We start from the raw sequence: 27,160 nt of genomic DNA on the forward strand, positions 1-27,160 counted from the left end.
CTCAGCTCACTGGACAAGTTAACACACTGCCCCTCTCTTGCATCTCTGTTGTTGGGGAACCCAGCAATCCAGTTATGCAACATGCCGTTATGCTGAGAAATCTGTGCTGCACTGAAGTAGGGATTTTTTTAAAACGCAGGAAAATTCCTGCAGCAAGAAAGCATTGAGTAGGAGGTACGCAAAATCTGCAGCCTGCAGCGGAGTATTTCTGGCAGTGATCCAGACACTCTGAAGACAGAAGAGCCGTTTTAGAGAAGTATGTAGACCAATAAACCGGGAGGCAGAAAGACAACATGCGGGCAAGCTCAGGCACTAAGTTTGGGGCTTGCCTGTACAGTGGTACCTCGGGTTAAGTACTTAATATGTTCTGGAGGTCTGTTCTTAACCTGAAACTGTTCTTAACCTGAAGCACCACTTTCGCTAATGGAGCCTCCTGCTGCCGCTGCACAATTTCTGTTCTCATCCTGAAGCAAAGTTCTTAACCTGAGGTAATATTTCTGGGTTAGCGGAGTCTGTAACCTGAAGCGTATGTAACCCGAGGTACCACTGTATATTCTCTCTCACACACATGCACATACTGCAGATTCCCCCAAAGATGGCCAGGATTTCTAGCAGAAGCTAATTCCATTTCACCAGACTTCTAAAGCCCACAATGGTAGCATTGCTCCCATGGGACTACATTCTTACTATTATTATTTATTAAATTTGTATACTGCCCTTCACCTGAAGATCACAGGATAGTTCGCAACATAAAAATACATGAGAACACAAAATGGGTAATAAAAACAAACCAGTAACACACACCCAACACATTTCCAAGGCCGTAGAATATTGATCATCCAAAGGCCTGGGAGAAGAATGTTTTCATCTGGGACCTAAAGATATATAATGAAGGAGCAAGGTGAGTCTCTCTGGCACAAACAGCCACCACAGAAAAAAAGGTCCATCCTAGTGTTGCTGCCCGACCAGACCTCTTGTGGAGGCAGACGAAGAAGGGCCTCAGGCAGTGGCGTAGCGTGGGTTGTCAGCACCCGGGGCAAGGCAAGTAATTTGCGCCCCCTAACCTGTGGATTTGCGCCCCCTAACCCTAACCCCCAGATGTTGCGCCCGGAGCGGCCGGCCCCCCCTGCACCCCCCACGCTACACCACTGGCCTCAGGTGCTGATCACAGGGTCAGTTCATATGGGGAGGTAGTCCTTGAGGTATCGTAGTCATGAGTCGCTTAAAACTTTATATGTCAAACACCGGCACTTTTAATTGGGCCCAGAAGTTAATTGGCAGCCAGTGCGATTGAGCCAGGATTGGTGCAATAGGCTCAAAATGGCCTCCTAATTCGGCACAAGCTGAAGTTTCCAAACCCGGTTATGAGAGCAGAGACAACAGGTTAGGTTATCCCTGCCCAGATAGGGGCATAGCTGGGCTTCGGTCTTAATCTGGATTGACCTTCAGTTTGTTGGCTCTCATCCAGTCCATTACCAAGGCAGATGTAAAGTGGAGCTGGGTGTCATCAGCATACAGTGGTACCTCAGGTTACATATACTTCAGGTTACAGACTCCGCTAACCCAGAAATAGTGCTTCAGGTTAAGCACTTTGCTTCAGGATGAGAACAGAAATTGTGCTCCTGCGGCGCGGCAACAGCAGGAGGCCCCCATTAGTTAAAGTGGTGCTTCAGGTTAAGAACAGTTTCAGGTTAAGTACAGACCTCCGGAACGAATTAAGTACTTAACCTGAGGTAACACTGTATTGTTGACAATGAAATTGTCAGGGGCCCTGGAGACCACTTCCCAAATGAGCATCCAAGTAGGACCAGAACGACCCCAAGCGGTGCCACCCACCCAAAACTTGGTATCGAAAGCCGCTGAGAGGTTGAGAATTAACGGGGGACATTTCCCGTCTGTCTCCCAACTGTTCTTCATACAGGGCAATCAAAGCAGTTTCTGTGCCAAAACCCTGATTGGAATGGATGTAGAAAATCAGTTTTTTTCTAAGAGCTCCGGATCTGATCCACCTCTACCTGCTGTAGAACCCTTCCCAAAGGGAGATTGGCAATTGGCCAGTAGTTATTTAACATTTCCCTGATATATAATGAGATGAAAAAGATGTTGAAATGCATATTCTTAAAAAAACCAGAAGCATTTTTAAATGCTTATTTTAAATTGTTCTTATATGCAACAACAGTGGCAAGAGTACTGTTAGCCCAGAAATGGAAGCAAGAAGAAATTCTGACAAAAGAAGAATGGCAGACGAAATTAATGGACTACGCAGAATTGGGCAAAATGACAGGAAGGATTCGAAACCTGCGGGACCAGAGATTTACAGAAGATTGGAAGAAGTATATGAAGTATTTGAAAAGCAACTGTAATCAACAAATTACGCTAGTAGGACTACAAGAAGTTTTGTAAGGAGAAATATACGAAGTGTTACAAAGTAGAAAAAGATATATTGGTTATGATTTTGAAATGTAATAGGGAAAATAAGAAATGCATACTAAGAGATTAGATTGGAAAATTTTCAGACAGGACTGATAGAAGTCAAAAAAATTGAATAAGATGTAAAAGTATGTTTAATTACTGTTGAAAATGGTATGTTAAAAAACTAATAAAATTTTATACAGTGGTACCTTGGGTTAAGTACTTAATTTGTTCCGCAGGTCCATACTTAACCTGAAACTGTTCTTAACCTGAAGCACCACTTTAGCTAATGGGGCCTCCTGCTGCTGCTGAAGTCCGATTTCTGTTCTCATCCTGAAGCAAAGTTCTTAACCTGAAGCACTATTTCTGGGTTAGCGGAGTCTGTAACCTGAAGCGTATGTAACCCAAGGTACCACTATATAGTAGTTATTTCTGCCTCGTTGTTTGGATCAGGCAGGACAGCCACTTGTGCTCTGACTCCGTCCCTTGTGGCTGATAAAAACAGGGAGACAACTGGCTGAGCCAGGGAGCTGGATTAATGCCTCCTTAGGCCAGGGCCCAGAGCACACGTGGCTTTCCTGACTAATCCTGATGACCTTGTCCATCGAGCCTTACAAAGCAAAACTCATCCAACGCAACAGCACTAGACTGTGTTCTGCGAAAGCCTTGAGATCCATCTGCTGTTAACAGCAACCAAGGTTCCAGGGAATTAAAGGTTCGTCCTCAAAATGCTTTGCAAACAAGTCAACAGTGAGCTTCCGTCTGTTCCACCACCTTCTTCAAGCCAGACGGGACCCGGAACAATGGAGGCAAAATACGCCTTATTTTCTGCCTTCGCTGCCACCAAGGAGGCTCAACGTTTAGCCCCCCACTTGTTTTCGACCGCTTTTCCTCCACTGGCATCCAAGCAGTCTCCCAGCTTGTTTCCTTGCCCTAAGCACCCACTTTGCAAACTCTCAGCTGCTGATTCAGCCATGCAACGTCCTCCTTGCTTGCTCACTTAAGGATCACCCGCCACAGTCCCACGGGAAGAGCCAACGGCCACATCGGCGCTCTGCGGCTCTAACTAGAAAAGGGAGAGCAGCTGCCACAGCTCATTGCTGACACCGCAGCCACTCTGTGTGTCTCTCTCTGTGTGTGTTTTGCTTATTTTCCCATCTGGCTGAAGGCAAGTTGATGCAGGCAGGTGATGTTTCTGTCAGCCAGAGGAGCTGCTTACTTGCTAAGGACCGGCAGAAGTCCTGGACTGTGCTCTCATTTCTAAAATCAACTTCCTGCTTTTGAGGAAAGCAGTTAAAGTGTGCACGAAATTAAATCAAATCTTCCAAAAGGAAGAGGTATGTGTCTTTATTTGTAGGAGTGGAACCCAGGAGTCCTAGCTGCAAGATCACTCAATACTCATCAGTTCTGCCCAAGGCATGACGGGAAACAGCAACAACTGGGGGAAAGGAAGACATAACATCTTACAAGGACGGGAAGAAACGCCAAAGAAAGATTAATTGCCACACACAGGAAGGAGGATATAGTTTTGAGTTCTTCACTTGCGGCTTTATAAATCATTTAATGTGCCAACACGAATAGAAGCTATTAATACTGCAGTTGTTGTAAGGGATTATTATTATGACCAGAATGCAATGGAAATTATTTCTTGAACGCAGAAATAAAGAAAATAACCAAACCATCAAATCTAGCATGCGGAGGGCCACTTTATCTAAATTATATAATCCGATATTTGAATGATTGGTATTAATAATTGTATTATAAATTGGAATCGTTACAATGAGGCTATTAGTGGATTGTAATCGAAAACTAATAAAAATTATAATAAATCACTCAACACTCATCTTTCTTCCAAAAAACATCTTTATTTTTTATTAATTTTTTTTGCCCTCATAACATTTTATTCTATTTCTCCCCCTTTCCTCTTCCCTGCCCTCCAGCCCAATCTGGCTCTCCTCCCCCTATCTCTCTTTCTCTCTCTCTTTTTTTAAAAAAAACCATTCTCCCACATGGAAATATGGGCCTCAATTCCTCCCCACTCCCTCCATCCCCCCACCCCCTGCCCCCAAAAAGGGTGTCCTCTCCCCGGCCCCTGGTCTCTACAGCTTCAGGTTTCGGTGTCATTTCTTCAGGCTAAAAAATAAAGAAACCTGTAAAGATAAAGACACTCAAACAAGGCATATAACATACCCCCAGGGGTGGTGGGAGAGGCAGCGACGCAGGGGCAAAGACAGGAAGAACAAAATGGGACGCAGCCGCAGTTATGTGTGGCTCTGAGGGAGGGGTGCCTATTTTTACAGGACCTTCCCCACCCGCCAGCCCGTTTTAGAATTAGCATTTCAGGGGCATTTCTCCATTGGGGAGTTTGGGATCAATGGGGTAAGAGAAAACCCCAAGGCAGACTCCCCACGTCTGACGTAGACACACATACACAGACACACACCTAGAGAGGGATGCCGAGACTCGTCTGCCCAAAGTGAGAAAGAGTGGTGGACGTCTGGGAATGGGCAGGATCAGCACCGCGGGAGGCAGGAACCCCAGGTCCCGCTCCCTGCTAATTCCTGAAGCAAAGAGGAGGGGAAGGAAACGAGATTTGGGGAAAACCAAGTACACGAGAGAGAGAGCGGGGGAAACAGGCATACCGGAATGGGCAAAGGCTGCAGAGGGAAAGGTTGGGAAGATGAACAAAAACTACAAAACTCTCTCTCACACACACACACAAAAAAATAGTAACACAAAAGGTTTCGGGGTGTCGGCAAACCCTCCCTCACATCGGCTCCCTCCCCCAAATGCAGGGCAACAATTTAAAAAAAAAGGCATGAGAGGAAGAATGGCTCGGTTATGCCCAACAATCTCTGCAGATGGAAGAGAAAAGGATGAGGAGCTGGACGGGGGGTGGGGGGACAGGGCTCAAGTCAGCAATACCAGCAGGTGGAAATTTGACAACAGGATTTGACCCCCTGCCCCGTGTTTACATCTTCCCCCCTCCCAATAAGTCAGCCCTCTTTTTCTGCACAGCATTAGACACTTCCACCTCCCACCAACAGTATTTTTTTTTTCCGTCATGGTAACAATCTTCATTTTTTTTCTTTTTTTTTTCCTCCTTCCTAAAACAACCACTTTTTTTTTTGTTTTTAGTAAGGGGAATACCATGAGGTCGCTCTGGCCCGGCCCCTGTGGAGAGAAGAAGGACACAGGTTAATGAAAGAGAGACAAAAGGTTTGCTAAGTAACTCAAAACCCTAAAGACCTCAGAGTTGGGACAATGCTCAGCTCCTTGAGAGTGGCTTGCTTTCGTCTGTGCAAGCCAGGTTTTGAGTTTTTAAGGTGTTTTTTTTCTGGTTTGCAAAGTTTCTGCCCTGACTAAAAAATTCTAAAGCCCGTGATTGAGAACCTGACAACCTTTCAGTAATAATAAACACCCCAACCCAAAACTCTGGCTTTCCAAAGTTAACAAATCTGACTGAAGAACACTCAGATTGAAATACTGGCAAGATGACATTAAAACTGACCCAACTCCAATACTTGGAATTGCTTCCTCCTTCGAAGTCCCAAATCCAGCAGCATCTACAACTGGAAATGTCATTAAAATGCTGGTTCAAGTTATAAAGTTGTTTTGTCTCAGCACTGCTGCTTAACAAGAGCAGTCGTGGTTCCCAGCCCATCACCTCTCTCACTTGGTGCAGTCTACTTCCAGTCTGGGGGCATCAAGAGTCCTCCCACTCTAAGCCAATAGATCTCCCCTACTCCAGCCACCACCCCACAGGAACCCCTGCAAGGCAGGAGCATAGAAGCGCCTCCCCCAACCTGCCGCCACCGTCGTGCCAGACCTGTATGCGCGCCCTCGGGGTGGCCTGCTGCTAAAGCCGCTGTAGAAACGGGCCCGGGAACTGCTGTAGCCGGATCCTCTCCCTCTGTACCGGGTCCGGGGGAAACCCCGGTCTGTGGTGCTGATCCCAGGGCGGTTGGTCCGTTTGGGAATCACCTTCAAAAGGAGAAGATCCGCTTAGCCTCAAGAGCAAGGGTATCCCAGAAACCACCCCCAGCCCATCCTTTTGCAACTTTTCTATATATAATTTTTATTATATTTTCTAAGTTACATTTCAAAATATTCATTTAGACAACCTTAAATCAGTGACTTCCCTTCTTCTTTTTCGGTGGTTCATTTTGCATTACATACATCCCCGCATATTCTACATGAACTCAACCATTCGGTAATCCATTATTACATCCATCAAATCTTATTTGCACTGTTGAATTCAACTTAATGCTGACAGGATTTTTAAATGAACACAGCTTTTACTCCTATATTCAGTAAACATTTCCCAGTCTTCTTTAAATGTGTATTCTTCTAGTTCTCTTATTCTATATGTTAAATCTGCAAGCTGTGTGTATACCATCAGTTTAAGTTTCCATTCTTGGGCCGCAGTAGTACCATACATCGTTTTTTGACACCTGGGAATTTCCCTCTGAATTATCCCCAACAAAAAGGACTCTGGTTTTTTCGGAAAGATACTTTTATGTTTCAAAGGTAAATGTCCCTTATGCAACTGTTTTTAAACTCTGCTTACAATTGCATTACATACTGCTCTATAGAAGATAGAATGGTTGGATCTTAAGGAGTGAATACTATAGATGCAGGACAGAAAGCCAGAAGTGCTTTTATTCTTGTATTTTTCTAATCTTTTCTCTTTCTCTCTTTTCCTTCTCCTTGCCTTTTCTCCTTTCTGCCTTTGTTCTTTTTTTAGACTAAGTAGCTGCTTATATTATAAAAAGATACTTTGTAATGGGCATGAATTTTTGTGTAGTCCTGAATTAAGTATCAGTAAATAAATAAATAAATTTAAAACCTTGAAAAGGATCAAGCAACTCAGAGCCTTCATTGCCCAGCCACTGCACTACACAAACGTCTTGCCCACAAAATGATGTTTCAGAGGCGGAAGGGGCCTGGTCGAAGAGTGTACACACCTTAATCTGTCTTCCCCTAAACAACGACTCATCTAACGCTAAGGACGTCCTCACCGACTCCTTGTCCGAGAATTCAATGTAGGCAAACCTGGAGGGCAGAGGGAAGAGAATGGGCAGGCTTAAAAGGCAATCACTCACCGAGACGGAAAAACACACCCGGCTTCCCCACCCCGTCACACGCACTCACCCCTTGGGATGGCCAGTGTACTTATCGCAGAGGATGGTCACCCGGTTGACGGAGCCGCAACCGTGGAAGTGAGCCTCCAGCTCCTCTGCTGTCGCCCCGTAATCCACCTGAAACCGAGGATTGAAAATGGTGAGGAAACCCAAGATACATCTCTTGGCCTCCTGATTGAGCTGGGCTGCAGGGAACAGACTTACGTTGCCTACATATATGGACCTGGCATCTGCTTCCATCTTTTCTTCTAAAGACATGATGACTGGGCCAGCTGGAGAGAAAGAAACAGTGAAAGGCAGCGTTAAGACACTCGGATATATAAGCTGGGCAGCAAATGGCTTCTTAAGCCAGGGTTACAGTCACCAAAATGGACCAGATGGCTCGAAAATCGTATTTTTTAATACGACCTTTTGGTTCCTGAAATTCGTTCCGATAGCGCAGATAAAATATAACGGATAGAATTCTACAGGATGTGTTGCTAGTGTGTGAAAACAGTCAAAATCCAGGGATCCCCAGGCATGCAGCTCCAGATGGTGGAAACATCAGGTGCCATCTTGGCGCCCGGGCATCTTCACTTGGTCGCAAGTGGCTGATAACCAGGTACAAAATGCATCTGGCAAATTTCGAACACTGGTGTAAAGCCGGGGAAATGCTGGAGGAGGAAGAATTGCCTCTGATTCTGGGGCCTGGGGAAAAGCACATGCTGATTGGCCAGTGCTTCCTCCAGAAGTGGCAAGCCAAGTCTGCAGGAAAGCAACAAAATGAGGCGGGGAAAGGCCCAGCACCTGGGCAAAGCAATCTTGACACTGTTTTGGACTGCGACACCGCCAGCCTCACAAACCCTCTGCATGGGATTCTCTCTCCAGGTAAGTACAACACAGCACCTTTCTTTTAGCACCTAAAAGTTGGTTTGAACAATTTTAACTAGGAACAAGGGACGCGGGTGGCACTGAGGGTTAAACCACAGAGCCTAGGACTTGCCGATCAGAAGGTCGGCGGTTTGAATCCCCATGACGGGGTGAGCTCCCGTTGCTCGGCCCCTGCTCCTGCCAACCTAGCAGTTCGAAAGCACGTCAAAGTGCAAGTAGATAAATAGGTACGGCTCCGGCGGGAAGGTAAATGGCGTTTCTGTGCGCTGCTCTGGCTCGCCAGAAGCGGCTTAGTCCTGCTGGCCACATGACCCGGAAGATGTACGCCGGCTCCCTCGGCCAATAAAGCGAGATGAGCGCCACAACCCCAGAGTCGGCTACAACTGGACCTAATGGTCAGGGGTCCCTTTACCTTAACTAGGAACAAAGGAAGCCACCTTTGTGGCAGCAATTCTCCAGGATTTCAAGCAGGGGGGCATTACCAGGTCTACCTGGGGAGGCCAGAGGTTGAACCTGAGACTTCCTAGATATAAAGCAAAATTTGGCGCCCTCCAGATTTTGCTGGGCTGCAACTCCCATCAGCACCAGCCTGTATTTGACTGATTGAAGTTTCCAGCAAAGGGGGTGGGTGGGAAAGAGGAAGAAGCGAGCTCAAAATCCTTAGTCATACAATGTTAATGCTGTAAGAGCTGAAACACCCAACTGAAACACCTCTTCATTCATCTGCAAAATGCCTCTCACCTACACAAGCACATCTTCGTTTGGGACAAGACACCTGGCAAAACAAGTCTCCAGACTTTAGGCACAGCTACATTTTTATTTTTTTAGACTTATTTAACACACTTCTATCCTGCCTTTCTAGAAAACTATATTCAAAAGTGACTAGCTACACATCTGATACAGCAAAACAATCCAGTCTTAATCAGGTCATCTCCACAAAGCTGTTTGCTAAAGTAATGTACCGTATTTTTTGCTCTATAAGACTCACTTTTTCCCTCCTAAAAAGTAAGGGGGAATGTGTGTGCGTCTTATGGAGCGAATGCAGGCTGCGCAGCTATCCCAGAAGCCAGAACAGCAAGAGGGATTGCTGCTTTCACTGCGTAGCGATCCCTCTTGCTGTTCTGGATTCTGAGATTCAGAATTTTTTTTTCTTGTTTTCCTCCTCCAAAAACTAGGTGCGTCTTGTGGTCTGGTGCGTCTTATAGAGCGAAAAATACGGTAATTCCATTTGCGATGGAGAATCAGAGGTTTGGACGTGCTTTAAGCAACTTCCTTTCTCTACCACAGGTGTCCTGCATTTGTAAGAACTTGATTGTTAAGTGTGGTGGCAGCGCCTACACTTTGGAACTCCCCGCCTTTTGAGATCAAGCACGTGTCTGCTTAAACATGTCTGTTAGACACACCTACTCAGATGCTTAGAAAGTTCAAGTAATTTTAATGTTTACGTTTTAAAGTAGGGTTGTGAATCTGTCTCGATTTTACCATTTTAACTTTTGTAAGCTTTTGTAAGTTTTTTACATTCAAATATATATTATGAAACAAATCATTCATCCCACTTCAATGCCACAAGACTCGCACAGAATTTGGAACCCCACAGCCGATAAATGAATGGGGTGAACGCATATCATCTAAAACACACTCCTATGTCCTCTGCTGACAAGGGAAAAATGAATTCCCAGAAGTGAATTTTAAAGGCATCAGGTTAACCTTCCATTTACCCTAACTGTTAAGGAAAGTAGCTTGCTTTGTTCTGCTCTGCACTGGAATTGTTCTAGCTCTATGCTGCATTTATTTTGTTTAAAAACAAGTAGACACAATAAAGTTACATGTCTGGCTTGCTTAACCAAAATATTCTTTAGCAGCTGTTGAAAACAGTGCAGTGAAAGTGCCTCATACTGATAGGTAATTTCTTGTACTTCAGCAATGCTGCAGCTTGTAAAGTGTTTTAATTCCAGCCTCTGGTTAGCTAATGTATACCAGAGCCCAAACTGGGATTTTTACAAACCCCTGTAAAGACAATGCCAAGGAAATTAAACTTTTTTTAGGGGGGGGGGTTAAACCAAGGCCGTTGTTGTCTTTGTGCTGTATCCTGCCTTACTATATTTTCCTATGGAAGAGGTTTACAAAAACTTTAAAAAAAACAATCCATGAATGCGATCTCCCAGAACAACTCCAACGCCCAGATGAGCCATTTAGCCTATTCTACATTAATGAAATTTCTGCAGGTAGAGGAGCTCGAGATGTGCATAAACCCTTGTACCTGAGCTAGATGGACCATGGATAAAGCATCTTCCTTTGTTCCAATGTAATTTTCCCATGTCATCCCTCTTAGGCTATTTTTTAAAAGGACATCAATTTGATCTGGCCAACACAGAATTCAAGAGCCTCAAAGTGTCAGCAACAACGTCTCGTTTGCGTACTTAAGAGACCTCTACAGATGTTTCTTATCCATTACACAATTCCTAACTTCTCCCCATCCCCCCCCCCGTATCTGAATACTTGCCACCTTTTGCGGGAGGTGGGGGGAGGAAGATGAGGAGCGAGCACAAATTAATTATAAGAAACTTAAGGAGACTTACCGTTGCCAGGCGGCGGGCTCATATTCATTTGTTTCTCAACTTCGTTCTGCAGCTCTTTTAACTTCTCTGCTTCCTCCTCCATCTCTCGCACTCGAGCTTTAATGGCTTCCAACTCCTGAGAGTCGGAAGAACGGGCAGGGAAAAGTGGGGAGCAAATTAAGAAACATTCTTGCAGTTCTTAAGAGCTCACATCCAACTGAGACTCCCTTCTCTTCTTCCACTTCTTTAATGCCACTGATTACTAGTACTTCTCAAGGTTACTGCTGTAAGACATTCTACAGTTATCTACTCCCATCCACTTGTTTATGCCAAGACAGCTCTGCCGGCATTTGCTTCATCTGATCTCTCCCTCAAAGTGCTGTCTTTCCCACGGTTTTAGCTGTTTTCCCACTCTGCCTCTGCTCTTTCCAATCTTACTGTCGCCACCCACTACGCAGGGCCTTAGCTCTGCCCACTTTTTTGCTTCTACAAATCAGTGTCAAAGATATAATCTGCATCCAATTGCCAAATGGCAACCCCAGACTTCATTTTTACACTATAATGAACTTCTCATCTGCCCAAGTCAGCAGGTGCAAATTAAAACTGCTTCTGCACTATCACTGAGCATCCCATATTAATAGTTTTGAATGTACCTTCCGGTACATTTTTTGCCCTCCATCCCCCATTAGAGAAGAATCCCCTCCCCGAAGCCACGCTCTCTCCTTAGGAAGTAGTGAGCCAGGACCAGAGATAGACCAGGATTTGAATCCCCCACTCACTGCATGACCTTGGGTCCACTCACTGCCTCTCAGCCTAATCCTCCCTCATGTTGTGGGAACAATAGGATTTTTTTTGGGGGGGGACCACATACACCCTCTTGAGCTCCTTGGAGAAAAAGGTGGGATATAAACGCAAAATAAGCAGCCAAGTGTGCTGTATATGCAATTTCTGAATACCGTATTTTTCGCCCTATAGGACGCACCGTCCCATAAGGCGCACCTAGTTTTTTTGGGATGAAATAAAGGGGGGGAATTATTTCCCCCCAGGCGCGGGGGAAGCTCGACCCCAGAACAGGCAGCTCTCTGCAAGCCGTGATAGCCCACCGCCGGGCTCCTGCTGCTTGCGGAGAGGTGCGCGAAGGCTGGACGCGCTGAGCTCAGCATGCGCAGGATTCAGCATGCAGGCAACCTTCCGCAAACAGCGGGAGCCCAGCGCCGGGCTCCCGCTGCTTGCAGAGAGGTGCGCAAAGCCTGCATTCACCCCATAGGACGCACACACATTTCCCCTTCGTTTTTGGAGGGGGAAAGGTGTGTCCTATAGGGCGAAAAATACGGTAATCATTTCTTTGCAACTGTTCCCAGTATATAAAAAGTAAGAGACTCAATCTCACGGTTGTGGGTTCGAGCCCCACATTGAGCTAAGGATTCCTGCATTGGAGCGGGTTGGACTACATCATGGGTAGGTAAACTAAGGCCTGGGGGCCAGATCCAGCCCAATCGCCTTCTAAATCCGGCCCACAGACGGTCCGGGAATCAGCGTGTTTTTACATGAGTAAACTGTGTCCTTTCACTTAAAATGCATCTCTGCGTTATTTGTGGGGCACAGGACCGGCCCCCTGCTGAAAAAGTTTGCTGACCTCTGGACAAGAAGATAATAATAATAATAATAATAATAATAATAATAATAATTTATTATTTGTACCCCGCCCATCTGGCTGGGTTTCCCCAGCCACTCTGGGCGGCTTCCATAGAAACCAAAAATACAGTAAAATATCACAGATTAAAAACTTCCCTGAACAGGGCTGCCTTAAGATGTCTTCTAAATGTCAGGTAGTTATTTATCACTTTGATGACCCTCGTGGTTCTTTTCAACACCGTAATTCTATTATTCCACACACACGTTACCTCCTCATCCACCACCACTCTCTTTCTCTTAAGCCAGTGCGGTGCAATGGTTAGAACTAAGGTCGAACTATGTGATCTGGGAGACAAGGGTTCGAATTCCCACTCAGCCACGAAGCTCACTGGGCGACCTCGGGCCAGTCAACCCCTCTCCAATCCTCCCCTACCTCACAGGGTGGCTGCGAGGATCAGACGGGGGTGGGGAGAGCCACGTGCGCCGCCTTGAGCCCCTCGGGGAGAGAAAGGCGGACTATAAAGGCGGCAAATAAATAAGCAACGCCTCGCGACACTCCTGCGAGGTAGGCTACGCTGAAAGAGAGACGGGTGGGGGGGGGGCCAAAGATCACGCGGGAGAGCAATTCGGACCCCTTGGCTCTCTCTCCTCCGCGCCCCCGGGGGCCACTCACCGGGTCTTCGATGGCGGAGTCTCCGGGGTCGCTCTCTCCCAGGCCGGCCTCCTCCTCCAGCTCTTCGGAGTGAGGGTGGTGGTGGGGCCCCCCCACTCCCGCCTGGCCGGCCCTGGAGGGCGCGTGGGAGGAAGAGGAGGAGGAGGAAAGGGCGCCCCGCGGGCCGGAGCCTCGGATCCCGCCGCCGCCGCCGCCCGCGGCCCCTCCGCCCGTCGCGGCCTCGAGCAGCAGCCCCTCCTCCTCCTCCTCCTCCAGCTCGCGGAGCCCCCCGCCCTGCTCCCCCCCGGGTCCGCTCCCCCCCAGCCCGTTCCCGTACTGGGAGGAAGGCGGACCCCCAACCAGCCCCCCGCCGGGCTCCCCTTCGCCCCCCAAGGCCGCCGCGGCCCCTCGCCCGCCGCCGACGCTGCTCGGGCCCCGCACGGACGCCATAGACCCCGCCGCAGCCGCCTGCCGCACTAGCCGCCCGCCGACGCGCTCTGATTGGCTGACCGCCCGTCGACGCGCTCATTGGCTCGCCCAGAGGCCAGGCGCCCTCCTGCCATTGGTCGGCGGGGCAGCCCGCCGTCTCGCGAACGCAGGCTCTGCAGGCATTGGCTGGGGAACGCCGCCGCTCGAAAGGTTTCGATCGGCGATTGGATCGGAGCTGGGAAAGGGTTGTCTTGCGCCCGCCTTAGCCGCGTTTCTGTATGATTGGGTGGCTTCGCGAAGTTTCCCGCCCGCCTGCCCGATTTGCCCCCGTCGCGAAGTTGAATTGGAGAGCAGGCACGCCAATCAAAACGTACAGGGAAATGATTTATCAGAGCGCTGAAGGACCAAATCGGAGTGTTCTCATTGGGGCAGGCAAATTATCATAGTCCGCCTTCTCCGCGGCTAACGCTATGCTTCCATCAATCGGACCGTAGTACATTATTGGTTAGCCACAGAGAAATAACGATTGCTTTTTCATTTTTGACCCGCCTCACGTGATTATTGGGTGAGATGCCTGTCAATTACATACATTCGTATTTTCATTGGGTCTGAAACCATTGGATGGAGTTGTGCCAATCATATCTAGAGTAGCTCTCTTATTGGCCAAGGAGAGATTCCTCAAGTTCTACTGTAAGTGGTAGAACGCCGCTTTGGTCCGGGCCCTTTTCTCTATCGCGTTTGAAGCTGCAGTTTCTGATTGGCTAATAGCGCCAACGTCTCTGTAGCTACTGGAAAAGCCGTTTAACGGCCTTCCGTGCTTCCTACAAGCCTTCCCGGGGGGGGGGGGCTGCATTATATACAATGTTATCGATAGTAGCAGTAATATGAAAACATACAATCAAATGTAGGATAATAAAACAGTTTTAAATAAATAAAAATTCATTTCACTATCAAAAACTCCAGAAGTAGAATATACAATAAGATCATTAAATTAGAAGCCAGGGAAAACTTTCTTCAAAACTTGGAACTAATGAAGCCTGTTGTATTTCTCTCAGAAAGGAATTGCAGGAGACGGGAGCCACCACTGAAAAGGCCCTGTTTCCCATGGCTGCTGCAGTCAGACTGTTATTTCCTTCAAAATACCCATTTTACATCCTTAAATTACTTCCATTCTTCTCGTTCCATAGCTCATTTTACATATCATAAATCCCTGCATATTTTACAAAAACTATACCATTCAGTATTCCATTACTGAATCCATCAAAACTTATTTACACTGTTGAATTTGTCTTAATGCTGTCAGCGTTTTCAGATCTTTATATTTGCTGTTTGATGCCACAAGATGTTGGGGTGGCGCTTGACTAAGGCAGATTTAAAGGGAGGTTAGACAAATTGAACGAGGTGTAGAGGCCTATCAGCAGCTTTTTGGTCATGACAGCTGAAGGCAAAACTCCATTATCAGGGTGAGCAGGCTACAACCACCCTTTTCTGCCTCTCTGCTAGCAAACCATCTTGTCTGGATTATTTTTCTGATGGGTTCTTTCAAATTTTGGGTCAATCAGATATTTAAATTCTAAGCAGACTGCTAGTGTTACTTGCAGCAAAACGAGGCAGGCAGGAGAGCTTTTCTGCTTTGCGGGCAGAAAGTCGTGTCTGGCTGAAAGGATTCCAGGTGAAGGGAAAGACTCTCTGCCTTAAACTCTAGAGACTTGCTGTCTCTCACTTTTGGACTATATAGGCCATAAGGCGGCTTCCTATCTTTAGAGGATTGCTGAGCTGGCAACACTTTGCAGAATTACTTGGGAGTATATTGCATCAAAATGAGATTTTAAAATTAAAGTGGGATTTTCTTCTGAGTAAACATGCATAGGGATGTTTCCAAATTTACAAGTACCAGGAAATCTCTTATTTATAAGCAAGAGACATTAAGTTCATCTGCTGAATAACAAGCGTCTCTCTTGTCTGCTGTCTACTTGCCAGTCTGTTCAACCACCAGAAGAAGTTCAGAATTGTAGTCCATCTGAAAATAAGGAGACAGATTATTATTGTTATTTGTTGAAGTTGTTAGTCGCTTTATCTTGCCCAGAGCAACGCACAGTGACTTACAACCAGCCAACTGGATAAAAAACACCACATAGATGCATGCAGCTCAAGGATGTTGTGGCAAATGTCAGACCAGAGGCGTAGCAGGGGGGCTGGGGGGGGTCATCACTCTGGATACAGTTTGGGGGGACAGGACGTTGTGCGTCCTCGCTCATGCCGCCCTGTGAGCCCAGTGCTGTTCTTGTGATTCTCGCAAAGTGACACCGGGTTCACAGTGTGCCATGAATGCTTCTTTCTTTGTTAACATTTTCACATTATTTTTTTCTTTTTCTGTGCTCTCACCACTCCTGGCGCTCATTCTAATTAGAACTGGAAGTCAGCAGATCATGGTGGACTTTGGGGTTGGGGCTGCATTTCTGTTGTGTTTTTAAAATATTTCTTTAACCACGACATTCACCTGCTCCTTGGTTCTTTGAGACTACTGCTTAATGGATCCCGTCGCTCGGAATTAATCCCCAAAGACACTGAATTGTCTGTCAGTGGACCTGTGGGCTGTCTCCAGCTGTGGAGAGGTAACTGGTAATGAAACACCTTTCGGCAAGTGATAAAGGCAAGTGAAAAAGGCACAACATGGAAATGTGTGCCCGGTCATTTCCTAGGTATATGTCGGCCTTCAGCCACCAGGTGCCCTCCGGATATTGTTGGATTACGACTCCCATCAACACCTGCTGACACAGCCATATTGGCACAGTCTGATGAGAATTGTAATCCATTGTAACTCCTTTGCCTAGTGAGCCAAGGCTGTCCCAGAGAAATGGTGCACAGTGTAAAAAGCCAAACTTCATAGGTGTAAGAGACAGATGGATTGTTTTAGGTGCAAAACAAACATTGGCTGTTTGCGTGTGTCTGCAAGGATTGCGTTAGCGTTCGGGCCCGAGACAAACCAAGCTCAATTTCCTATGACCTTGGGAAATGAGGCAGGTTGAGCAGAGGGACAGAGCAGCTGCAATAAAAATAAGATGAGGAGGATGTCATTGAACTCACCCTGCTCCCAAGAGAGAGAGAAGGCTACGTATTTGTAGAGCTGTCCGTAACCATTTCTGTACCTTCATTAGATTCAGGGAGGTGGCGTGATGTGGTTGCCTGTTTTCTGAAGCTGATCTGAGGTGGCTGTCAGTGGAAAGGAAAGGTGTGATTCTATCAATTTAGGGAAGGGAGAGAGAACAGGCTCCTTCCTTCGCAATAAAAGTAGTACAGTAAACATCATGTAACCCCTTTTGTGCTTTGTGGTGAGAGGAGGCAGGAGGGGATGTTAAGGAGAGGAGGACAGAAAGCTTTAGGCTTGCTCCATTATTCATGACCGGATGCCTGCAGTTTCATGTACAGAGACGCTCTCAGGCACCTGGTTAACGCGGCATGAAGCCAAAGGAGCAGCTCCATCTCAGTTAACAGCTTCATTTCTGCCCCCAAAACAGCCTCCCCAGTTCTACTGGTGTCCCTTGCTGCCAGCTTGAAGCCCCCCACCCCACCCAAACACACACATTTCCCATATCTGAGCTCTGACTGCCAAATCTGCCCCCAATTTTGAATCCCACCCCCCTTTTTCCTGATCTTTGTGGGGCTTTCTTGCTCTTGCATAATCCATTAGTTCCATTTTCTCTTCTGAATAATTCATCTCCCAAAGAAACATTTCTGGGCACGTATACTTTTTAAAGGTACATCTTGTCTCTGGAACCTAGAGGGGCAAGGTGTGAGGGAGAGGGAGCCCTTTTCCTAGCAGTAATAAAACCTTTTTGGGTCTGGAAGCAAAGATCTTCTCCTTCCCACCAGCCCAAGCCTCCCGTTCTTGACTGAGTGAGTTGTGCCTGTTTGCATTCTGTGGAGAGATCTACTCTGGAGTACCGGACCTTCAGATTCTGGATGGGCAGGCAGTTTTCAAGGAGCTGCAGCTCTGAGGATTATGGTAATCTCTGAGTCACCTTTAGCTGGACCACACTGAATAAAAAGCTAGAGAGACTGAAAACTCTCCAGGAAGCAAAAATATTTAACAGCATCTTCCAGAGAGAGAGAGAGAGAGTCCGGGAATCTCTGGAGTGGGACAGCGTGGAAGTGAAGCGATGGACAGATAGAAGAAGGAAGAAGCAGCAGCGAGGGAAAGATACCTTGATACAGACACATATAAAATTTTAAATATACACAGAGAGTATCAGAGATCAAGTAGAGTGAAAAGAGACAGGAGAGAGCAGACAGACGACCTGACCGACTTGACTCCTCAAAGGCAGACGAGAGTGACGGTGTCCTTGGGAAGGAGAAGGCAAAGTCACACAGTTGAATCAACAGAAAGAGACAGAGCACGGATGGAATAATAAAACACAGAGCATCTCCAAAAGGAACAGTGACAAAGCAAAAGAATGAGGTAGAACGAGAGAGAGAGAAAGTCTTCAGAAGGAAGAGCAGCGGAATACACTGAAAAATGGAAAGGCAGAGCGAAAACACCAGACCAGATGGAGGGAGGGAGGGAGAGCAGAAGATGATGGAGTGGTAATAAATGAAGAAGTGACCCACAGACAGACCGAGAGCCCTGCAGACAACCGGAAGCATGGCAAAGAGACTCTAGCAGGAGAAATCAGAGGAGGTAACATGCTGAGGGAGAACCAGAGTGCTGAAGAAGACTGAGAGGCAGGGCGGTGGACAGCAGAGCTGCAAAGGAACATCTTTCCTCCCAAACGTGCGATAAGGCAGTCCCAAACGGAGCAACAGTGGAGGAAGGTCCGGCGAAGGGCGTGAAGAACTGGGTTGCCACCACATACTCCTGAAACGTGATTCTTGGGCCTGAGCTGCGTAGAAGAGCCAAGCCTTGGGGTCTGCAGCTTTGCCCCCATGGCTCGTGCCCCACCGTCACCTCTGACCCCTAGCAACATCCCGCGGAACCTGAGCTACATCGCAGGCCTGTACGAGAGAGCCTACTACCGCACCGCCCGGCCGAGCATAGCAGAGGACTCGGGGACCGAGGGCTCCGAATCCGAGTCGGAGAGCAGGCCCCGGAGCAGGCCCCGGAGGCGACGCCACGTCTTTGGAGGGCACAAGCGGAAAGGAAGGCGCCGGACTCGCTCGGCCCCTGCCCGGGGCAGAAGTCGGGGGGCCTCGCGCAGCCGCAGCCCCGGGACACGCAAGAGGGTTCGCTTCGCCGACTCCCTGGGCCTGGAGCTCACCAGCGTCCGCCAGTTCTGGCCCAACGACCTCCCAGAGGTGCCGGAGCGTGTCCATGCCCAGCTGAGGCGCGACTCACTCAGCCACTTTGCCCCATGCCTGCCTTTTTGCCCACCTGTGAAGGTAACGGGGGGGGGTTAAGCCAGCCTAGTGGTGGGATGAATCTTGGGGCAGAATGGGAAGTGGCAGAAAGGTGGGAGGGAAGGAAATCAATCATAGATTTCCCTTCAGCATCTCCTTTCTGAGGGCAAAGGAAGCATTAATTCCATAGAGAATAATCATTCTTATTCTTTATCCCCCACAAGGGCTTTAAAGGGCCAGATAACCAGCATTGCACTGGTCCAAAATGCATCATATTGTGTCAACTAGCAATGGAAGATGTAGATTTTTCAGATAAGGGCTATAGCCCAGAGGTAGAACATTTGTGTTGCATGCACAAGATCCCAGGCTCAAACCCTGGCATCTCCCAGATAGGGCTGCTACCTGTCAGTGCAGACAATACTAAGTAAGGTGGACCAGAGGTCTGACTCAGTAGAAAGCAGCTTCCCATATTCCCATGTGCAATGCCGCTTTTGGCCATGGGGGGAAGCTGGTGCCATCCAGAGGCTGTGAGACATCAGCTTCAAAACAGGCAGCTAGGTCTAAATAAATAGTGCTCTGTATTTACTTGCTGCAAGTTTTGATCCTGTTGCCTGGGGCTGATGGGAGTTGTAACACTAGGGAAGGCAGCACATGGGCTGCCCTAGCTGGCAGTGGCTCTCCGGGTTTCAAGCAGAGGGCATTCCCATCCTTACCTGAGGAGTTGCCACTTGGGATTGAACTTGGACCAGCTGTGACCCTTGTCCCAAGATAAGTGTACATGGGATTGAGCCTTTGCTTCTTACCATAAAGTCACATGTCATTAACCTGTAGTAACCTATATCCACGTCTCTGAGTCTTTGCAGGAGTCCTGTAAATAGGGAAGAAAAAGTAACTGGCCAGTATGTTTCTTTCAGTGTTAAAGTGAACTCCTGCATTGATTTCTGCATTGCAGGGGGTTGGACTAGATGACCCGTAGGGTCCCTTCTAATTCTACAATTCTGTGATTCTGTGGTTGCTGAGAGAGGAGTGTTGTGAAGATGCAAGCCTCTCTGCCATCATTCCCACTCCCTCCCTGCCTTCCTACTTTACAAAGCAACGCTCTCAAGCACAGATCCTTTCGTATCCACAGAGATTCCCCATGCATTTTCAAATTTGGCATAACAGGAGGTTCTTAAAACGTGTCAAGAGGCCTCCACAGATACAGGTGTCTCCTTCTTACAGTCAGTCGCCTTCCAAGAGTTAAGAGGCAGAAAGAGCGATGGGGCATGGATACTAATCCGCTTTGCCCCTCTCTTTGCGTTTACATTTCCCTCTTCATAGCCCCAGAAGAGGCCTTAGATCTATTATGACTATACAAAAGGCATGAATCCAAAATATGCCTTGAAAGGTTGTTTCCGCAGTTTCCAGGTGGAGCTAACCTACAAGGCTTCAGAGGCATTCAGGATCCTGTCCACCTTTGGACAGTTAAAGTCTTTCACAGTTTGCCTTAAGCTTTCCCCCCTGAGAATTATTGAGCATCTCTTGAGATGGCCCCAAATCTCCAAAGATGGTGGTTGTGCAAGGAGCTGGGAGGGGATATAAGATCTCCTCACCCTTGGCAAGCTGAGGGGATCCCTCCGTCTCCAAAGAGAGTCCTCAGGTTTAAAGGAAAGCCCTTCCTCCCATTCTGAGACCACGCAGTCATGCCAACACGAAAAAAGGTTCTTCTTTTGGGCCCCCAGCCCTCACTAGTCTGCTCGTAGGGCCTTTATACAGTGGTGCCCCGCAAGACGAATGCCTCGCAAGACGGAAAACTCGCTAGACGAAAGGGTTTTCCGTTTATGAGCTGCTTCGCAAAACGAATCTCCTATGGGCTTGCTTCGCAAGACGACAATGTCTTGCGAGTTCCTGCTGGTTTTTTTCCTTTCCCCCCTTTTTCTAAGCCGCTAAGCCACTTATCAGCTGATCCGATCAGCAGATAAGCCGCTAATAGCGCTAATCCGCTAATCCGTCAATGGGCTTGCTTCGCAAGACGAAAAAACCGCTAGACGAAGAGAATCACAGAACGGATTCTTTTCGTCTTGCGAGGCACCACTGTATAAAGGGAGCCTTGCCTTCGCAAACCAGGTGCCCTCCAGACATTTTGGACCATAACTCTGTGGCTGGCTGCTGTTGATGGGAATTGTGGTCCAAAGTGGTTGTGCTTGCTTGGGCTGGTGAGAGTTTTGCTGGCTGCATTAGGGATGACTCCATAACGACTGCATTCCAGCCAAAGGAATTAACAGAGATGGGCTGGTGGTGCTGGGAAAAGGGTTTTTTAAATGTTGTCCGGAGACCAGAAGTCTCTCTTCTTCTCTTTCCTGAAAGTGACTCTCAAATGGCACTCAGGATCCATCAACGCCTCCCTTGCTTTCCACCTTGCCTGCCTCCTCGCTTTCTAGCTCATCCTCCTCCCGCCCTTCCCTTCTCCACATGCTGCCATCTTGGATCTCCAGTCTCTCCTCTTCTCCGCCTTGTCCCATCCTTTCATCTCCCCCCTGACTTCTTTCCTTTCCCCTGTGTGACTTGTACATTTAAGGCACATTCAAAGCACATTCTTTTCCCCTCAAAGAATTCTGGGCACTGGAGTTTGTTAAGGGTCGCTGGGAATTGTCACTTTTGTGAGGGGTCGACTACAGTGCCCAGAATCCTTTGAGGGGAAAGAATGTGCTTTAAAGAGCCACATCCACACTATACGTTTAAAGCGTTATGGTACCACTTGAAACAGTCATCGCTTCCCCCAAAGAATTCTGGGAGCTATCGTTCCTGGGGAATTGTAACTCCATGAGGGGAATAGGGGCTGCCAATCAACTCTCAACACCCTTAACAAACTACAGTTCCCAGGATTCTTTGGGGGAAGCCATAATTGTTTAAAGAAGCATCAGAGTGTCTAAAATGTATGGTGCAAATGTGGCCATAGTGTATATTTAGCCCTCGCTCCTCTTTCTCTTTCTCATCCCCTTCCTCCATCTCCCTCTCTTGTTTTCCTCCTGTTCTTTTTCTGCTGGCCAGCCAGTATCTTTATCTTTCATCTTTATTGCCCCTTTTCCTCACCTCCCGTTCATTGACTTTCCTCCTTCTTGGTCCTCCTGACCTGATTCGAGAACTCAACTCCTCTTTATTTACTTGGTCACATGCTTATTATATCCCATTTTTCCTTCAAGGTGGTTACGCAGTTCTCTTTCCCATTTTATCCTCATGACAACTGGGTGAAGAATGTTAATCTGAGAGACAAAGACTGACCCAGGGAGCTTCCTGGCCTAGTGAGGATTTGAACCCAGGTCCGAGTCCCACATTCAAAACATTTTACCACATGGACACACACTGTTTCCTGCCAGCCTTTAGTATCTTTCTGCCTGTGTTCTCTAGAATTCCTTCTGTTTTCTTTTCACTTGTTTAAATTTATATAGTCGTATCCTGTATAATGTATTGGCTTTCCCTTTCTGTCTTATTTAGTCTTTTCTTTCTAAATTCTCATGGTTTGTTCCCACTCACCATTTCCCCCCTACCCTCTATTTTAATACCTTCCTATTCATTTTTCTTCATCATCCACAAATTTCTTCAGTCATTCTGTCTTTATTGTCCCTTAATCCCCTCTATTTCGTCCCTAACACCTAAATAGTCCTTCATGTGCTCCATTTTCTAATTAGGAACATAGGCAGATGCCTTATTATACTGAGTCAGACCGAATGGTCCATCTTATATCCTGTCTACACTGACTGGTTCGCCAAGGTTTCAGATCTTTCCCAGACCAACGTGGAAATGCCAAGAAATATTATTATTATTATTATTATTATTATTATTATTATTATTATTATTATTATTATATACCCTGCCCATCTGGCTGGGTTTCCCCAGCCACTCTGGGCGGCTCCCAGCAGAATATTAAAAACACGATAAAACATCAAACATTACAAACTTCCCTAAAATTGAACCTGTGACCGTCTTCTTAAATAAAATTTTATTAAAACTTTTTCATAATGAAATATGATCTAAGAAATAATCTAAATAAAAACAAGGTGAGAAAAAAATGAAAAAACCAAAGGAAAAGAAAAAAAAATAGAAGAAACAAAATGAAAGAGAAGAAATTAAAAGGACTTCAGATTTTCTGTCTGTCAGTTTCATAAAAGAAATTAATAATAATAATAATAATAATAATAATAAAATTTTATTTATATCCTGCCCTCCCCAGCCAAAGCCGGGCTCAGGGCGGCTAACAACAATCAAATAATCAAACAATCAAATTAGTCAAAATATTTGCTCTAGCATGACATCCAACTCATCTTCTTTCCGTTAGGCAGTAGTTTCCCAGTCTTCCACCCCAAATGCCTCCGATTCATTTTCTTTTTTACACCAAAACTCCAAAAGGGGTTCTCTGATTATTATTATTATTAACAATAATAAATTTCATCAATGGTTTTTCTCCAATCAAACATATCAACTTTGTCTCCAGCAACCTGTGACCTGCCTCTGAGCCACGGCCCTTCCAAAATTCTCACTCCCCTCTTCCTTTTGTCTCTCCAGGATCCTTTGAGTCTTCGATACTTGCTGGAGCCCACCTTCCCAGACCCCCTGTCCATGCCAGATTTCTTACCGCGCCTCCTGGCGCAGTGCGTTCTCCTCGAAGGAGCCCGGGCCGAAGGCTCCTGCGTCTCCGGCACCATCCGGGTCCTCAACCTAGCCTACGAAAAACGGGTCTCCGTGCGATACACCTGGGATTCTTGGGCTATGCAACACGAAGTTCGGGCATCCTACGCCGCTCCTGCAGGCCGGGATCGGGACCACGCCGACCGCTTTGCCTTCCGCCTTCCGCTGCTCACCCCGCTGGTCCCTGGGGTTGTCCTAGAGTTTGCCATTTGCTACCTTGTGGGGGCAGAAGAGTTCTGGGACAACAACCAAGGCCGCAACTATTGCCTGAGGCCTCCGCCCTGTGTGGATGAGGAGGAGGAGCCCCCCAGCCCCACGGCCGATTGCTGTGAGACAGGGTGGATACACTTCCTCTAAGGGAACATAGAGCCATCCCAATCAGACAGGAGGAAGGGCAGGAACCAAAGGACAGAACAGAGCAGAAGGGGGGGACTTGCCAAATGTCTCTGTTAGGGGGGTGCTGTTGGGTACTTGCACTGAGCCCTAAGAATAGGGTGGGTGGCAACTATCAATATGCTAGAGGCCTCATGCAACGCTTGGGAATTCAAAGAAACCCAAAAGATCAGTGCAATTGTGCAATCAGTGGTTAAAATCAGTTTTGAAAGTCCGCCATCTTGATTCAAAATGGCACCCAACGGTATCAAAACATAGGCCAAAAACGGCTCATTGATCTCAGGAACAATCATGCAAAATGCGGTAAAATTCAGCACGTTCTTGAAAGGTTCCATCCGCCATCTGGATTCAAAATGGCATCCCACTGTATCAAAATATAGACAGAAACCTGCTTCTTGATCTCAAGAGCCATTATGCAAATTTCAGTTACTTTTTCTTAAGAAGCATCCAAATGCATAGCAAACAACTTTCCTATATATTATACATATAGCAGATGTATGCAAAGGTTTGAGGTAGATGATTTGGGTTTGCTCCCAGGCTCCCTAGCATGACATTCTGCAAGTCTGCTGTGGAGTTTCTACCTGAGTGATATCTGACAAATCCAAAAATCAGCCTCTGAAGTAGGGCAGTAACGTTCACCACATACTCTGTTTCCCACAATATACTAACTTGCTATCTAGCTGTGTGTGCTTTCACCAGTCTATTTCACCAAACAAATATCGAGTGAGAAATATTGAGAAAAGGTCAGGCAAATCAGCCCTTTGTTCTCATTTTACAGTTAGGGAACAGGAGGTCCTAAGGGAGTGACTTGAATCTGTTGTAAGCTAGGATTCGAACTCAAGACTCCCACCCAGTAATCTAGCATTGTTCGGCTGGGGGCTCTCTGAACAACATCCGCATAAAGTGGCTAGCCTTCAAAGTACCATCCCCACCCCATATAACTTGTATGTTGCTAAGCAACATATGTGCATCTTGAGGGTCATCAAGAGATCCCTTCCCTTTGTTGGGGTCTCACTGGTGCCTTTACATGAGAATTGAGCAAGTGTAAGCTAAATACACATACGTGAGGGAGAGAAGGAAGAAATTCTGGCCTAGGAGTAAGGTGAAAAAGACTGAATTCTGGTGAAACAAAAGATGGACAAGATCCACTGCTATATATCGTGGAGGTGGATTTCCTCGGCGTCCGTCACCAGATTCTGGGTGGCACTAAGAACAATGAGTTTTCATCCTGAGGACTTGTTCACACATGCTAATTCCACCCACATCTCCCTGCATGAATAGACGGGAAATGTGGAATGTATGAATGTTTACATGTAATTGTATTGCTGTTCTCTCAACTTGAGTGTTCTGAACTGGTTCCTTGCGCATGTTTCATTATGTCGTTGTGAGATCACTTCACTGATCAAGCAGAGAGTAGCTGCCTGATCTGTGTGTTTAAGCGGGGAGTGGGGTGGTAATGAACACTTGCGCCAAATTCATTATCTTCATGTTGCAAAAAAAAGTCTTGTGTAGAAGCAGCACTATTCAAAATGGTGTCCAGGGCAGTTTACAGTGGTGTGCAATGTGTGCAATTTCTAAATTTCCATGACCCACAAGACCCCTAACAACTGAAGTCTCCATAATAGTGTTTCTCAAAGTTCTGATGAATGTATTCTCTTACAATTGAAAGCATTCTTCACTCTTGCACCTGAAAATATTTATTTTAATGTGTGCAAAAATAGTCCATTCTCTGCGTGACTCGGTCATTGTTCTAGGTGCGTTCTTGGTGCCTACTAGCAGTTCAAACCATCCTTTCACGAGCAAAGCAGTGCAGCTGTGTATAACAAGAATGTACAACGAAAAACTACAATAAAATATGAAAACATCGTAAAACACAAAACCAAAAGGCCAACAATTAGCAGAATGAAGTCTCTGAAAATGTTTGACAAAACAAATGTTTTCAGTATTGAGAGAACATCAGAATTGTAGGTGCCTGTCTAATTGCTATAGGAGCAATGCTCTAAAATACCAGTGCCATTACACTGAAAGCCTTGGCCTAATCCAGTCCTTATGATGTACTACTGCTCTTGGTTCAAGTAGAAGCTAAATGAACATGTGGCAATGTCAGGCAGGTGGTCTTCTCTAGAAAATTGCAGTGATCTGGCTGGTGTTTAAGGGAAAAGGCAGACCTCCAGTTATTAATGGGAAGAAATAACTGATAACCTCTTTATATCATACTAATGAGGAGTGCCTGGCACTGCTTGGGAATCTGTAGAAACCCAAAAATATTGTGACTTTCAAATAGCTAGTGCAACTTGTGAGTTTGGGCCCATCACACCAAAAATCAGGCAAAGTCACACCAGTCATGTTCTACTTCACTATCTTGATTTGAAGTGGTGACTGGCATCCAAATATCGATGAAGGCTGCTGGAGCCTTCATGAGAAGTTTGGTGATCATGTCTCAAGTAGTATCTGAACCCATAGAAAACAGACAATCCATTTTCCAAAATATAGATTGGTTTGGCTACCTAAAATCACCTCTAATTACTGGGGGCCATCTGCTCCCTAGTCCAACCCAGGCAGAAGATTATGGGGTAAATGGGCTGTTTGTCTGGACCACAGAGGGAAGACGCTAGGCTTGGGCAGAAATTGGATCAGTGATGTGTACTTTTGGTGTGTTCCATAATGTAACAATGAAATGGCACCAGTGAACCAAAGTTTACATTAATGTTTGTAACTGACCAAAACAAGCAATTGGACTGAAAAACCAAAGAAATAAAAAAGTGAAAAAGACTGTGAAAAGTCTCGGACTCACGTTATATTTGCATACCTCTAAAGATCTAAGAGGGACGTGGGTGGCGCTGTGGGTTAAACCACAGAGCCTAAGGCTTGCCAATCAGAAGGTTGGCGGTTCGAATTCCCGCAACGGGGTGAGCTCCCGTTGCTCGGTCCCAGCTCCTGCCAACCTAGCAGTTCGAAAGCACGTCAACGCGCAAGTAGATAAATAGGTACCGCTCCGGCGGGAAGGTAAACGGTGTTTCTGTGCGCTGCTCTGGTTCGCCAGAAGCGGCTTAGTCATGCTGCCACAT

The 27,160-nt window shown here is 46.7% G+C and overlaps 2 protein-coding genes and 1 long non-coding RNA gene across 4 annotated transcripts; 1 reads left to right on the forward strand and 2 right to left on the reverse strand.

Moving 5' to 3' along the window:
* Window positions 1-4,257: 4,257 nt before the first annotated feature.
* On the reverse strand, window positions 4,258-14,240 carry PABPN1 (poly(A) binding protein nuclear 1). Of its 2 annotated transcripts, none has more exons than XM_082197829.1 (7): window positions 14,075-14,240; window positions 11,006-11,120; window positions 7,761-7,828; window positions 7,567-7,673; window positions 7,380-7,467; window positions 6,242-6,396; window positions 4,258-5,586 (listed from the first exon to the last, which is right to left on the reverse strand). In XM_082197829.1, exons 2-7 carry the CDS (start codon window positions 11,085-11,087, stop codon window positions 5,547-5,549), a joined length of 540 nt encoding a protein of 179 aa, XP_082053955.1. In that variant the 5' UTR covers window positions 11,088-11,120; window positions 14,075-14,240; the 3' UTR covers window positions 4,258-5,546. The 2 variants fall into 2 exon arrangements, with proteins under 2 accessions (XP_082053955.1, XP_082053954.1); XM_082197828.1 differs by lacking the exon at window positions 14,075-14,240 and adding an exon at window positions 13,293-13,736.
* A 2,575-nt stretch (window positions 14,241-16,815) lies between these two features.
* On the reverse strand, window positions 16,816-22,795 carry LOC309518141. Its single transcript, XR_014213351.1, has 3 exons — window positions 21,106-22,795; window positions 19,838-20,779; window positions 16,816-16,913 (listed from the first exon to the last, which is right to left on the reverse strand). It is a non-coding gene; the product is annotated as an uncharacterized lncRNA (long non-coding RNA).
* Window positions 16,908-26,873, forward strand: PPP1R3E (protein phosphatase 1 regulatory subunit 3E). Its single transcript, XM_082197859.1, has 2 exons — window positions 16,908-19,076; window positions 23,577-26,873. Exons 1-2 carry the CDS (start codon window positions 18,624-18,626, stop codon window positions 24,054-24,056), a joined length of 933 nt encoding a protein of 310 aa, XP_082053985.1. The 5' UTR covers window positions 16,908-18,623; the 3' UTR covers window positions 24,057-26,873.
* Window positions 26,874-27,160: the final 287 nt, after the last annotated feature.

The sequence above is a fragment of the Podarcis vaucheri genome, assembly GCF_965113315.1.
Source record: "Podarcis vaucheri genome assembly, chromosome: 13".
NCBI lineage: Eukaryota > Metazoa > Chordata > Lepidosauria > Squamata > Lacertidae > Podarcis > Podarcis vaucheri.